This window comes from Corvus moneduloides, chromosome 1 (assembly GCF_009650955.1).
Source record: "Corvus moneduloides isolate bCorMon1 chromosome 1, bCorMon1.pri, whole genome shotgun sequence".
Classification (NCBI taxonomy): Eukaryota; Metazoa; Chordata; class Aves; order Passeriformes; family Corvidae; genus Corvus; species Corvus moneduloides.
The window spans coordinates 39,017,686-39,033,864 of record NC_045476.1 but is presented as its reverse complement, the minus strand read 5'-3'; the positions used below and the strand labels follow the sequence as shown (position 1 = coordinate 39,033,864).

General features: G+C 39.5%; 1 protein-coding gene across 4 annotated transcripts in view; it reads right to left on the bottom strand.

Annotated features, from left to right (window-relative positions):
- Positions 1–16,179, bottom strand: part of CPNE4 (copine 4) — a 229,919-nt gene that overhangs the window by 1,530 nt on the left and 212,210 nt on the right. For all 4 annotated transcript variants that reach the window (XM_032106747.1, XM_032106732.1, XM_032106741.1 and 1 more), the window contains 3 exons: positions 12,814–12,865; positions 8,330–8,463; positions 5,616–5,852 (listed from right to left, as the gene is read on the bottom strand). In XM_032106747.1, the coding sequence (XP_031962638.1) occupies positions 5,616–5,852; positions 8,330–8,463; positions 12,814–12,865 (423 nt within the window). The remainder of the gene's footprint in view (positions 1–5,615; positions 5,853–8,329; positions 8,464–12,813; positions 12,866–16,179) is intronic.

Below are 16,179 nucleotides of genomic sequence, written 5' to 3'. Positions count from 1 at the left end.
AGTCCTCCGGAGCCAGCCTGCTTGGCCATGCTCCCTTTGAGCCCAAAATGCGGTAAAAATGCAAATACTTAAATGTCATTTTGAGAGGTTTAAATTGATGTGTTTATCTCCAGAGAACGCAGACTGCAGATCAGATGATGCATGGGAACTCAACTGGTGGCTGGATCACATTTCTTCTGCACACCAAGTACTTTTTCCCAAATTAATGAACACTTTCCTCCTCACTGTCTGTTGTGTTATCAGCCAGGTTTCAAAACTATCATGTCACAAAGCAGTTGTATTGACTGTTTTTTGACCTCTTCTGTTTCATGGGGTGGCATCCTTATCCTTACAGAGTTTAAAAATTTGGTTTAGATAGAATGTAAATGGTAAACTATTTGTAGGCACGCTAATCCAAGGGTGACGAAAACACCAGGCTATTAGAAATTCCAGTATCTAATGTTATAATACTGCAAATACAAAGATAATGCTAGTAAAATCAGACACAGAATTTTTTTTTCTTTTTCTTTTTTTTTTTTTTTTGGTATTTTTGTATTTTGACTCACGTATGGGATTAGTAACAAATAAAATGAACTGCTGTTTCCCTGCTGTGACATTTATACCAAACTACTTGTGCAGGCAAAAAAGCCTGGAACATTTCTGCGTGAACAAACTGGCAAAGCATAGAGCATACTTTGTGTGACAGTGCAGCAACTGTTCTAAGGTGTTACACAGTAACAGAAACCATTTATTTTAATCCTGAAAAGTGAAATGCATGGTTTTACAGAGTTGCCCTGTTCTTGCCTAAACTTGTTTTATAGAACCATGGAATGATTTGGGTTGGAAGGGACCTTAAAGTTCATCTAGTTCCAGCTAAAACAATCAGAAAATACCCCTTGGAATCATACAAATGGCTTATTTCTCCAATGTTATTGAAAATTACTGTTTTTTTAAATCTCCTTCCCAGTCTATCAAAGCTGTACATACCTTAGCCTGCCTCTGTGCTATCTTACCAAAAATACAACCCTACACAGAGGTAAAAACAGGAAGTGGGGGAAGAACCTTGGGCCAGCGCTGCACACACGAGCCGTAGCAATCAGGAAACTTCACTCTGCTCTGTCTTTAAAAATGCTGGGCAGGAGCACTGGCCATCAGCTTCTCTGGATCCGTGTGATTCACATGTCAGAACACTGGGCCAACAGCACCCACTGCTGTGCATCATCCTCCCTCTGCCACCTCCCTCTTCTGACAGCACATCCATTCCTCCTGAACGAAGGGTCAGCCTTTCAGAACAGGCTCTGTCAGGGCTCAGATGCACAGCTAAATCACTGCCACTTGAGGAGTCCTCAACTGAAAAGCCTTTCATTGAGGTTTAAGCTAAAATATTTACTGTGCCCACAGGCTCACAGGCAATATGTGGCTCCACACAGGGTTGTCCTGGGGTAGCTGGCTTGACTCTGTGCATGGGCATGGGCAACTGTTGCTTTACTGAGTTTCATCATGCCAGTGATGTCTCTTGGTCCTGGGGCTCTTTCCAGCAGGGAACATCCCAAAACCAGGGTTGGGGTGGGTTTCCTCTCTGATGATTTGGACCACCTGTAACTTACATACTTTTTGTGGTGGTGAAGCACTCTCATTTCAGATGGTGCAAAGCAGCATTTGTTTAAGTGAGAATTACAGTCAGTAACTTTTAAGCTGAAACACAGACCCAGTTCATCAGTGTTGTGTAAGGATTACCTTTGCTGGGTCTTTACCACAGATGGGACATCAAATTAATGATTTACTGTATTATCTGTATTTACTGTATTATCATAATTAATGATTTTCTCCACTATTTAACTGCTTGAAGAGCATCCTAGCAATAAGCACCTCAAGATGAATAGTTCTCAATTGATAGCTAAAACACAACAATTAGATCACTCAGCAGCAGGAAAATGATCCCCTATGATTCCATAATTGGTGTGTACTACAAAAGACTGTTGGTTCGGTTCTATGGCTTCTCAGTGCTTAACCTTTAACTACAATGCACAGTGCAAAACATTGCTCCTTGCAGTGGTTATGAGCTGTGCTTTCCACACTCCTTTGTGATGTATGTGTTACTAAGTCAGAGCTGTTAACCTTTATGATTAAATACAATGCAGAATGGAATACAATCTATCCGTGGCATCAGATTTGTGCCCAGTAAATACATCATACATCCCCAAGGCAGAGAATTTAATCTCTTACAATATGACTGTGAATGGATTGAGGCAGGTGATTTTCTTCAACTACATTTCAGTGACAGAACATCACTGTTCTACAGTTCCAGGTGAAGGACACTCACATTACTGGGGTGGTGATGATTACAGAGAGAAAAAAAATCACTTAGGTTCAGGGAAAGTATGTTTCCTTTGTTTTCACCTTTAGTGAATGGCATATGTCACCCACTATACAACGGGAAATTTTTTTTAAGCACTAATGGTTACCTTGATTTTATCAAACCTCTACAACTACAGGATTTGCCAAGAGTCACTACAGTTGCTATTATTATTTTGATGGCTTCAAAGATATTCCTTAAAGAGAGAGAAAGAGCTTAGATGTTTTACTGAAGTACTTCTGATGCACTGTATTGTGTAGGAGATTAAACCCCTATAACAGACCCTGCTGTCTACACTGAGTCTTAAGCCAGTAAAACATTGAAGTGAGTATAAGATTTTAGGTATGTGAGTAACTAATTGAAATGTGTTGAATGCCTGCATGAGTGCTGTGCAGGCTCAAAACCTTCTCTGAAGTCAAACTTAAAAAATAAAAGGGATTTGTTCTATAGATTATTTTTACAACTTCTTTCTCCCCGCCTTCCATTTTCTCAAAGCGGAGGGTTTTGCACAGATTATTTTTGATCTCTTTGTATAGATACGAGATTTTGAGTTCCAAGCTGACCTGAGCATAGAGGTAATGAAAAAAAAATACTGCTTGGGTTGACTACAAGGGAATTTTGGTTTACTCTTCCAGCAAAACGAAAAATAAATGCTCACACAACATTTTCACCTCTCCTGTCATTTATTGATATAATATGGATTTAGGAACAAACAAATACTGGATTTATCAGAAAAACCTATAAACCTTACACAATTTGATTTTTAATCTTTCTAAAAAGATCCTTCAACTTCTTTTTCTACTAAATAAATTAACACAAGGTACATTGACAAAAGGAATGGGATTTTTGCCTAAATATATATTTTGCTTAAAGCTGTCAAAAGTTATATGCTGATGTATGTAAATTCTTATGCTTGGTCAGAACTGATCTGACAAAAATCTCCCAAATGTGTAAAATCTGCATTTCCTCTGTGGGGAAAAATAAGTTTGAATCAAAACATCACACTCACTTCTCCCATGAAAAATTATTTCACTAGTTGATGTATGGTCTTTTGTTTGTGCTAAGTAAGCAAGGAAGCTGTGAATGTCACTTTGTTGATAGAGAGAGATTATTTAGGATATGACAATAAAGAAATTAAACCAGAAGTGGCTATTTTTATGAGCACTCATCTGTTACACTGACATTTGTTGAAAAGCTGAAAGATCACAATAAACAGACTAAATATCAGGTTGCATAAGATATTTTGACTTTTCTGATAGAGCAAATACAAATCTATCTCTGTACCTGTATTATCTTTGCTACTGAAAGAGGGAAAAAAATATCACTGTTTAACAAGAAATATACATTAAGATTGCTTTCCTCTCCCAGTACTGGGGAAGTTAATCTAAATCAGCTAAAAAGATATATGCTTGTCATTTGACCAATGCTGGCAATAACAATGCTACAGATACAGTCATAAGTTAACACCAGGGGCACAATATATTTAGAGCCCAGAACTGCAACTGTCAGCATTAATCTATTAAATCCAGGATGATTTTAGCTTTATTATAAAATACAAAGTGAAACTAAAAATAACAAATGTAGCTGGCTCTGCCAGTTCCTTTGCAGAAACATGTTTTCACCTAGTTAAAAGTAGCTCTCCCACTAACCCATAAATAACTCAGCTCTGGACACTTTTCCAGTGACTACGGTGCAGGACTACGCACTTGTGATTATCTGCTGAAGGAATCACAAGTTATGAGGTGGTCGTGCTTATACTTTGTTTCAGCAGGTAGGTGGCTGTGTGCCACTGTCAGCACAGAAATGTGTGTATCTACAGCTCTGTAGTCAATCTGCAGCTATTTGGCATGGTGTCACCAAACTAATAGCGTAAGGTGAGTTTTCCCTCCTGTCTGCATCCATTGTTTACATAAAGCTAGAAGAAAAAGAGGAACAAGTTTGTTTCTCTTGCTCCTCAGTAGAGTTTTTGAAAGTAAGAAGTGTGTCTAGATCTAAGACAAATATTGCAAAATTGGATTTTGAAATGAGAAAAAAGAACTACTCTTGCAAAGAGGAAAATGAAGGTATTTTGGAAGTAACGAACAGGAAGAAAAAGCTCTTGTGGTGACAAAAAGCCCAGAAAAACTAAAAGAGAAGCTAAACTAAAAAAGAAATGTAAGCAGTGCGAACCCATATGCAGATCAAAACTAGCCCAGAGCTGAGATTTTGGCTGTGACATATCCAAATCTAAGGATCTCTAGTGTATGGGAGCAGACTGAAAAGAGCAATCTCATGAGGAGAATGAGTCAGTTGCACTCTGAGGTAAAGAAATTTTAAAATCAAATACTGAGGATATCCTTCCTAGACAGAGCAAAAAACCAGCCTGGAGAACCATGTAAATGTAACAGAAGTGAGAGGAAAGAAGGGAGAGAAAGATGTAAAAATGGAAGGAAAGGAATGTGATCAGCATTGCAGACGAACATAATGAATGCCTCCATATGGAGGAAAAGGGCTCTGAAAAACCCCTCTGTGCGTGGGAAAGCCCCTTCTGCTGGTGAACACTGTCCCTACCCTGCTGCTGAAAAGTCCCTGGAACAGATGATGTAATGTAAGGCAGGTGACTGAGAAAGTGCATGACCAAAGCTTTACTTTAGATTTGTCAATTTAATGCTGGTTCTGTTCCCTCCTTTACTACAAAGTGTCTTCTACATCACACTGGCTTCAGTCAGGAACAGCTGGCTGAGGGCAGAGGGAAGCTTTCAGTAATGCCACTTTCTTGGCTTTGTTCTTGTACAGAATTTGGGAAAGGGTTTGGAGGCAACCAGGATGCTGTGGGTGGATAACCTTGCATTTGAGAACTCAGGGAGCTAACTTCAATAAGGAAACAGCCTCCTAGGGAACACTGTGAGGACAAATTCACAGCCATTCATCTGCCTGTGGAAATGAAGGAACGGAAAGCAGAGCACAGTAGTCCTAATAGAACAGATGCAAAAGAGAATGAAGAAGAGACACCATGAAAAATTTGACAGGGAGGGTAACCAAATTAAAGCAGGGAGAAAGTGGAAGCAAGGACTGGCACCACAAAAAGCACATTTATTCTGCCTCATCTCTTCCTTCCCCACCCTCACCAACTCACTAATGGAGCACATTGCATTCTGATTCCTTTTTTTCACTATTTCTGACACAATAATGCCATAGACTTACTCAACACCTCATGCATATGCAAAGTTAAGCCCAGCCCTGTGAATCATTCACTATACACATCCACACTTCTGTAGCAAGGATGGAAAAATCAGCTTACATGTTTGAAGTTCCTAAATGGCACAAACTGGACAATGTCTCGAAGCACAGGCTCGCCCTTGGGAGACCTCAGGATGCCATCGTCACCATCCAGCATCTGCATGTCACTAAAATCAGCGTTGCCCACCCCGACGATGATGACTGACATGGGGAGGTGAGAGGCGTGGACAATGGCCTCTCTGGTGTCAGCCATGTCTGTGATGACACCATCCGTCAGGATCAGCAAGATGAAATATTGCTGAAGTTGTTGGACAAGAAATGAAAAATTATGTCATTAGTTAATAGTCCAAAGCTGCTTAAACTTTTGCAGTATAAAAATGTTTCTGGTAACTCACTCATGGACCTTTTTAAAGAGAAAAGAGCCTTTATATTGACTATATAGAATTTTTCATCCCAAACTCCTCAGCAACTAATTTCTCCTCTTCTGGAATTTAGCTCTGGTTCAGGTAATTTCCAGAAGCTGGAGAGAGCCAAAGATCCCAGTGTAGAAAAGGGGGTGTCTAGCTGCTAGGGCTGGGAGAGTCAGGTCTTGGGCTGGGAAGTCTGGAATAGTCCTGAGATCTTCACTAGCTCTATCTTCCATCTGCTGCGCAATCAGACAGTTTCCATTTACCTTTTTTCCCTTTGGGAACCAGTGGGAGGCAGGGAGGAATGGGCCACTGGAGCGTTACAGGCCTGTAGCAGATCTGTCAGGGGGTTATGACAGCTCTCTGCAGAGGAGCTTTGCTAACAGGCAAGAGGGGTGGGTGCAGGTGTCTGCAAACTGGGGGCTGACCCACTGCTGCCTGTGGGGGAAGCACCACACCATGGCAGGTCTGCTGCGCTCTGCAGAGTAATGGGGTTCCTGAGGAGAGCAAGGCAGGAATGTATCCATCTTCATGCTCTTCATATAGAGCCCCAAAGAGAGGTTTTCTCATTCTCCAGAGGACAGCAAGCAATTTGGTGAGCTTGTCATTTCTCTCCCAAGTCTCCAAAACCCACTGAACTGGGATCATCAGCCGTGACATATTTTCACTTGGTAAAGGTGAAGAGTGGCCCTTACTTGGATCCTTTATGAATTGTTAGGCAGCTGGAGTCGTTTAACACATGTGCATTAATAGGAAAAATGAACAAATCATAGAATTTGGTCACTCTGCATGAGCAATACCAACACATTAAATATCAATAATGTTTATGTATATACAGCTGTATAAACTCAAAGTGATCTGATCACACTGTCCTACTATGACTAAAACAAAACGTGCAGGGAGAAAACTTCATCTTGAAGATTCATGCTATAAATTGTTTTTCAGACAGAAAGGGGGAAGCTTAGGTATAGAAGAATGAAGGAACTTATTCAGTATGGCATATTAGATCAGAAGCAGCACTGGGAACAGAGTGAGCCACCTCAGGATTAGGTGGGTATGGAAATTCAAACATAGCAATTCCACATTTTAGGACTGAGACCCTAAATACTATCAAGGTTCTGGAAACAACAGTGGAATAACAATCATATAATCATAGAGTGGTTTGGATTGGAAGGGAGCTTAAAGATCATCTAGGCCCAACAGATGATGAGGCAGGGACACTTTCCACTAGACCAGGTTGCTCAGAGCTCCATCCAATCTGTCCTTGAACTTCCAGGGATGGGGTATCCTTAGCTTCTCCAGTCAACCTGTTTCAGTGCCTCACCACTCTCACAGTGAAGAATTTTTTTTCTAATATCTAATCTAAAGTTGCCCTCTTTCAGTTTGAAGCCATTACCCTTTGTTCTGTCACTACATGCTCTTGTAAATATCAGTCAGAAGCCCAGACTCATGAACAGAAATATTTGGGAACTGTTGCCCTAATAGGACTTTAAAAAGGCCCAACACATGAAGAAAACTTAAGAGAAAGCTCCAGGCCTGGTGATGAGACACATAGCAATGCACAGTTCTATTCTGTTCTATACATAGGCACTTTTCTTGCTGCAGTACACAATGTCTCTCTTACATCCTTCACTCCCACAGCACTTCTCTTGCAAAGGGTTCAGACCTACTCGCTCACATATTCCCTCTAATTCTCTTGTCCTCCCTTTCTCCCATTCTGTCTTCAAGGCAGGATCAAAATAAACCTAATGCATCTCAAAGATGTACATTTAAAATGTGATCTATGTGTAAGTCTTTTAGCCCAAGAAACCTGTCCTGGGATTTTTATCCGGTGCAGGCTAACAGACTTGTCTTCTGGTTTCTAAAAGGCACAGATTACTTCATCAGTAATAACAAGCTGAAAACTGTATCCTTACCGTTTTCAAATGAATGGTTGGAAAAAATCCCCTAGGTGAACAGAAAAATTTTAGTGCAACCTCTGCAGGAGACATGAAATTGGGTAGTCTGAGTAGGGAATCATTTGAACTCATCTCTTGGTACAGCCAAGACTTTTAGGGCTTTGATGCTCAATTTTTTAACCTTAGTAGTGCCATTTCTATCTCCACAGTGAAGAACTGGGTGTGCTACAGTAAAACAGCCCTAAAAGCAGGAAATAGGTCAGTGGGGGAAGAGTTTAAAGTTGTGGCAATAGAAGCTATAAAGATTGGATACACTGTTCCAGCTGACACAGGTTTAACCTGCCTACTGTGAAGGCAGTTAATAAAAACTGTGAAGGCACAATCTGCCTTAAAAGGTCTTGTTTTGATGGCCTATGAGAGATCCATCGTAAGACAAGAAAAAAAGGCAAACACAGCTTTTTTTCCCTTACCGAGGCCTCCTTGGTGTTGGTCTCCTCTGATGCAGATTTTGCCACTTTCTGGATGATGGGAGCAATGTTTGTCGGTCCGTACAGCTGCAGCTTGGGAAGGCAGCTCTGATAAGCTTCCACAACACCTTGTATTCCTGGCATGAAAAACCACACAAAAGACAAATAAAAGTGGAGCACATTGCCAATATCAAGTTTGTTTTAAATGTAAATGAAAGGTGGCTTCTTAAAGAACAAAAAAAAAAATGTACATGATTAGCAAGGACTAGAAAATTCAGATAATTTCCAGGAAGCTGTCTGTAGGTGCCTTGAATCTAGTTTGTAATATGTAATTCATTACACCATGCTTCTCCTTCCCAGCAGCTTTTAATGTCTATTTTTCATGTATGAGCTTGCAATGCGATAGCTTCCATCTTCTTGGTTTAATATGTGATGACTTCCTGCTCACCAGCTAAGATTCATGCTGAAAGGCTAGACACACATTAAGAAACACTTCAACACTTCTTTCTCCTCTTCAGAGAAATATTTTTGTTTATCATGGCAGTTGCCAACAAATTTGTCCTTTGTACTTATGTGCTAAAGCTGTTAAGGAATCCAAACATCTTTTCAAATACCTGACTCCCCTGTGCTAAGAAAATAATTTTTCAGGGTTAATTTGCATACTCGCTCACAGGTTGAATTTAACTATGACCAAAAGCTGTGAAATCTTGGAAGAAACAGCAGGATGCTTTGCAGCCTACAGAAAAATGAGCTTTAGCTGAGAAATTTTGATGGAGAGCTATTTTTGGCTTTTTCATTTCAAGATATATAGTCAGACCAGGGAGCAAAGACTTCTGCTGACACACTTGACAGATCACAGAATGGAAATAGGTATTTTCAGTCATTGAGAAGAAGGATTTCTTGAAGTGATGCACATTAGCCTCCCCATTCAGAAGTCCCAGTTTACCAGACCTAAAGGATTAGAGGTCTAATGTTGGAAAGAAAGCGATAGACTGAAAGCTTTACAAAGGATGCTGAAGAATGAAATTACTTTGGTAAGATCCTAAGCCAGTTTCAGTTTGCGCTGAAGCTCGCTCACTCATGAGATTTTTTTACTCAACCAAATTTACAGGATAGATAGGTGCAGAGTGGTTACTAACAAATTACAGGGAGTTGTAATTGTTTCACAATGACACACATATATTCCTATTAAAAAGTGGTGGAGAACAGTCTTCTCTCTTTAGAGACAGATACATATATATTTTCCCATTGCAGTGCCAACAGACAAAAGAACTTGCTCCAATTATAGCTGTGATTGGCTGAAATGTAAAGTAGTGTTACAAAATTTCCTTTGGTAATTCCAGTGACTAAATTGCATGTTGCAAAACTGACCTTTTGTTAGCTCCCAATTTTAAACTTGCTAAGGATTTCATTACATATACTTAATGATCTTGCAAGAAATTCTCATAAATCTTCCCTAAGATGATGAAAAGATACACTGTACTTCTATTCTTACGCAGTAAAATTGTGTAAGATAAACCTTACTCCCTGCATTCCACAGAGATTTAGTGTTGTTAATGTCAAAAAGTTGCCCTCATCTTAGAAAGAGACATGTTCTATAAACACAATTTTTAAATTTGCTTTCCCAGATTAATACATTTTAGAAATATCTACTGTCCATCCAATCCCAACTGAACAGGGTATGTGAGTGGATTACTTTGTAGCTTGCTGTTCTTGTACTCCTGTCTTTTAAACAGAGTCAATGTGCATTTTTTTTCCCAATTCAACCTTTCCACTTTTATTTGGAATCTGCTTTCAGCATCTCCAATGAAATACAGTGTATGGATAGATATATGGGTTTAAAACAGATGTGTAGAAACATTCATTCAGACTAGAGGTTGTTGCCTACTTTCTTCCTCAGATAATAAACTAAGTATTAATTATAAGACTATAAAAGTAATATACTATAAATATACTAAATATAAGACTATAAAGACCAAAATTTCCAAGAATGGAAATGATAACAGGTGAAGATATCCATATTTTATCAATTCCAGTGCTCTTCATCTTAATATACAGTCCCTGTATGTAGAGTGATGCTTCACACTACTTTGTGCCAACAAAAGCTCTACTTCCACAGAGAAAAGGATTTCATTCTTCAAAGGCAAAATAGACACATGCTTTTTATATTGCATCCAGCTGCTGTTTCTTTGTTTAAAACAAGATACTCTTAAGCAATTTAACTTTATTTTCTGGCAAGTATGCTAGATAGTACAAGGTAAAAAAGTGTAATCACTAAGCACTTTATCTCCTTGTCACTCTTGCATCTTTTCTCCATGTGACGTGCTGGTGTTAGTGCTCCCTGTGCCACCTAATCCAGTGAGAGCATCTAGAGAACATCACAGAACAACTGAACAACTGGTGGTAGGAACTAATCAAACACCCATGACAGGCAGATGAGCAAGCTGCAGCAAATGATTAAACAACGTATTTTCTGGTTTGTCTATTTTTCTTGCTTTCACCTAGATGGATATTATTTAAAAAGGTATCATTTAAGACAAACAAGTGCTTTTTATATCTTGCAGATACAGGTGCAAATGCTGCAAAATGTCTTCTCTGGCATTCTTTCATGCTGCAATCATTTTTTTATGTTTTCCAAGGCCTAGAACTCCTTTCAGGTGAGGGGCTAACTTATCAGATAACTGAGTTTTAAGCAAAGATACGAATAAAGTTTAAATTATTAAGTGACACAAGCCAAGTCTCATAAAACAGCTCCTTCCTTTCTTTTTTTACCCTCTTTCATTTCCATTGTTACATTTAATTTTGCATACATAGTGTGGTTTGGATAGTAAATCTCTTGCTTGCAGAGGGTTTGTCTGTCCGAACGTTGCTGCTGGCATCACCTAGATGTGGCAGCCTTTTCCATCAATAAAAAACATTATATAAGAATGCCAGTGTGGTAAAAGAATTAGCCTTGAACTCAAAAGAAGCAGCAAAGGGGGCGGGGGTGGAAATAAAAATAAGTATTCTTTGCATGGACTGCTACAGCTTTTCTCTAGTTTGCAGAGGGTCACAAATATTCCGCATTTAGACTGAGAAACAAAGCTCTATTTGAACACCACATGCATAAATATGTTATCACCTAATGCTGACCACTGTTAACTGTCTAAATAACATATTATAAAATATGATGGTCCAGACAGAATTCTGAGGTCTCTTTTGCTTCCCCACCCCATCCCCACACCAACAGTGTGACTGAAGTATCAACATCAAGCTGGTTTACAAGCTTACAGGCACTTCTAGATGCATACATGTAACTTCTGCTTCTTTGGACTCCTTAAAAGCAATGTAAAAAGCTGTGTGAGCATATAAAGCAGCTGTAGGACTTATGCCCAATTGCATTTCAAGCATGTGACCTGCAAAGGCTGGGGCAGTCCAACAATTCAAGTGCAACAACAAAGCAGGAATGCCCACTGAACCAAAAACAGGTCTTGCATTTAAGATGCGTGAACTCTGAATTCTTTTAATGTCTCTTTCCCTTGGATTGCTTGTCCTCTCTTTTCCTCACTTCATTTCTTTGCATCTTAGTTCTCATCTTGAACTTATTTGCTGCCCATGCCTGAAAGAAAGCCACTAATAAGCCTGAGAAGGGCTGAAAGGAGCAGCTAGAAAATTTGAACAGGAAGAGCATTTTGAAATACCCAGTTCAGTACTTGGATGGAAGCAGAAGGATAAGGGAGAATAACAATCTGTGAATTTTAGACAGCAATGATCGCCCGAGCAAAACTCTCAACTGCTTCTCTGTTTAGAGGTTATTCTCCTGTTCTTGTCTTTTAAAAAATGTGTGAATTGTGGCAGGAGACTTTAGAGAGACAGCACCAATCACTGCAGACCTCACTTACAAATACAAGACATACAGCAGCATCTGCAACATGAATCTGGCCTCTGATTACCAAGGATTAATGACTGTTGGTAGAACACACCAGTATCTTACTCTGTGTTAAAACAGCCTCCTGCTCTCAGGAAAGTAGGTTTCTTTCCACCACAGTAGTCCTCAGCTGCTTCCCTGCCCTTGACTTGTAGCGGGCTACTATTGCTATAGGTCTGGTCAAAGAACTGTCTCTAAACTGAGGGAATTTTTGATCAAAGAGTTTCACAGCCTGGTTTTTCATATCCTGCCCTTCTTAGCTGCACAACCTATGATGTTGAGGTAGCTGAAGATTTTAAATTAATCTAGGAGACACAGCTTTGGTTCTCAGAAATGCCAGTGATTTCAGGAAGTCCGAGTGCTCAATGTCCACCAAGGGACCTACTTTTCAGGAAATTAATGTATGGCACTTTCCAAGATTTCTAAAGCTAAGCTCGATGGTTTGGAGCCTGTCAGGTCCCAAAATCCTAGCTGCCTTCTTTAAAAAAAACAACTTTGAATAATACTCAGGTGATACAATAAAAAATGCAACCACATTTTGCACACAGAAAAACTATGGCAGTCTGTCCTAATGTCTTACCTGCACATTCTGGGTTGTCTTCATTGAAATTGATTGCAAAGTCATGAGAGACCTGCAGATACATGGAAAGAAAAGAAGAGGACTGTTGTCAGAAAAATTATTCCAAGAAGACTTGTGGTTAAACACTCTTGACATTTTTCCTATGGTAAACCTGAGACCTTTCAAGCTTTCAGCCATTAAGTGTGAAATACAGTCCCAGCTGGAGCTCCCCACAGAACCAAAGTAGCAAAACTGGAATCAAACTTGTCAATAACAACAAAATAACAACAAGATGGCACAAAGAAAACCCACCCAAATACATAAAAAATCATATAAATACGGTGACAGGATTGGGCTATCAGTGCTGGGCATAGAAGAGGAATCTATTCCAGAGGTGATTTCAATGCCACCTCTCCCTAGCTCAGCATCTCAGACTGCAGGAGAGAGAAGGCAGGTTATAATACAGCACTGAGAGCAGAAACTCAGGTCTCTTCTGCATCCTGACCTCACTGTGTGAACAGTTCCTCATCTAAGGCCAAGGAGTACTGGGAAAGTAATTCTCCAGAGAAATCAAGGATCCACTGTGGAATAGTAGTGTAAGAAGTGTAAGGAGCCTAAGTTGGTTAAAAAGTTAGATTAGTCTGGGGGGTAATAAATAAAAAAAACCCCTGAAGACTCTTGGTTTTCCTTGCATGTAGTGAATATTCCAATCTCTATCTCTCTCTCTCAATCTATCATTAAATCCTACAGAGCAGTTTTCTAAAAGAAATCACTGTGAATACAACAAAGTTGTTGATTTTCTAACAAAACAAAGTATTTTGTCTTTGGTGCTCTGGGAAAACAATACAAGACTTTTCTATGCCTAAATAATGCTAGGCACTGTAAGTCTCCAGTTCCAGAATTCCTCTTTAATGTTTATTCTTTCCTGCAGTTTTTTTTTTTCAGATTCCTTTTTATTTCTTTTTTTGATCACTGAAAAGTCTTGAATCCTTTTAATCTCTTTGGTTCTGAAGCCCAGTCTCTTAATTTTGTCTTAAATTTTCTTGAATGAAAAATCCCAGATTTTGTCTGGCAATGCATAATGTGTGAAAAAAAAAAATATATATATATATACACATACGTATATATATATATATATTTGACTTGCAAAAAGTGGATATGACTGAGAGCTTAGCAGGTAATTTGCATAATTTAAAGTTGTATTTTGGTATATCATCCCAGATTTAAGAAGGCATTTAAAAAATTAATACATATATCTATATAGCTAGCTGCAATTACACACATTTAAAGCTTTATAGATCTCTGTAGGATCTTCACAGTGATACGGAAAGCAACCTCCTGTACAATGGAACCAGGATTATTTGCAGGAAGAGATTTATTTGTTGGATGTTGCCGTTTCATTTGCTAGTTTAGACTTGACAACACAGTATGGAAATTGGTCTATGGCTAAGGGACCCGTAGATAAAATATGTGACTACAGAGAAGCTTCTGTGAAAGTGAAGTGGTGTAAGTTAAGTTGGCTAATTACTGCCAAAGAGAGATTTTTGTAGAGAAATTGAATTTCCCCATCATATGGTAGCCTTGCTTACCACAGTGATGCCTACCATTATTAAGAGGTTAAATAAAGCAGTATTTCTACCATGATGGGAAAGGAATGAAGCAAAACCTCACTGAGAAGTCTGCAGTTACTTCAGCCCAGCCAGGAATTCAGTATGCCTACACCAAGCATCAGTCTTAGAGAGGGTTTTATGTGGGCCATTCTATCTACCCTACTTGGCCATGGAAGATAATGCAGAAAGTCCCTATCTATGTTCCTCATTGAGCAGCACAGAAGATCAGGGCTGCCAAATACACATCAGAGGTGCTCCAGAGCTCTTCTGCCTGGCTGCTCTGGATGTCTCTCAGTGCACTTTGCCCAGCTGGTATCTGCCAGTCTCATGATCAGCTGCAGGCCAAAGGTAATTGCATCTGTCAAGAACTGTTATGGGAGTTTTCAGTCATTGATATTTTTTGTTGTTGTTCAGTAGCCTTTCTTCTTCCTTTAGAGTTTCTGTATTTTGCCTTAACTGTGTTATAAAAGCAAGGATGGCAATGCATGTTTATGTATTGCAGACTGATTCTTCCAACACTGTGCCTCTTGAGTGATTTTATTTCCTTATTCCAAATGCATTTGAAATTATACCTAAAGGAAAATACTAATCTTTTCAAAAGCTATGAATACAGTGTTTTAATCTCACATGCAAGCATGGTTTGGGTGCTTTTGTTGCCATACCTCTTTCAGAATCACATAATGCAAACAATTTATCTGGTTCAGGGCTACGGCACCCAGGTTATTACTTAAGAAAAATGCAGACAACAGTTCAGGCCAATAAGGAAAGCCCAAGTCTAGTCAATGTGCACATTGATCCAAAAAAATAATACTATCTGAGCATTGGCTGCTATCCTCCTAAAGCGAATGGCCCTCATACATTGTGAGGGCTATTTGCTTTAGGAGCAAGTGTTAAAATGCACCCTGAAGGCAGCACAGGAAACACAATGAATGTGCAGAAGCATTGGCTTGTTTCCTATGCTCTCTGAGCAATATATCACAATTTAAACAAGACTTAAGTATAATGTGAAGGAGAGAAGTTCTTTGAGCAGCTCAATGATGGCTCACAAACAGGAAATCATGATCCAAGGTAGGTAAACAGCAGTTATTTTTAAAGAAGAGCTTCTCCAAATGCTCAGAACTCATCCCCTACTCTCTTAAGTAAAGCCAACTGTGCTTTAACCTGCCCCTTTTCTGTCTTCCCTGTGGTGGCCAGAACGGAAGTGTCCAAACCAGCAGAGACTTGAGACTCACGCCACATACTGAAGGTCTTACTGTACTTGGGCTGCTAGCTGATAGGACTCCATGTAAAGCTCATCCATATCAAAAGGTGGTTTGGATCAAACATTTAATGTTTTTGCTTTCTAAACAGTGCAAGGTGATGAGTTTCCCTCCTTCTTTTTGTTTTTCCCCCCCCGTTTCTAATTAAACATGCAAGGGCTTTGTGGCCAAAGGGCAAACCATGCAGATGACAGAAAACCAAAAGCTGGTAAATGGCATCTTTCTGATACTGAGTGACACAGCCCTTGAATGACACTCCCAGAACTTATAAACTAATGGCAAAAAGGAGGCAGAAGTGTGAACACCTAAGATACTGAAGCCTGAGAAAGCCTTGGGGGAACAAGAAGACACTTGGCTGTTCAGAGACAGGCATGTTTATATAATTTACGAGGGTGGTTTGTATTGTGGATCAATCTAACAATCAGGAAATCCTGGAATATGTCAGGTCACACAAATACAGAATGACTGCTTTACATCAGTACCTGGCATAGAGAACTTTGCCAAGAACTGCAGACCAT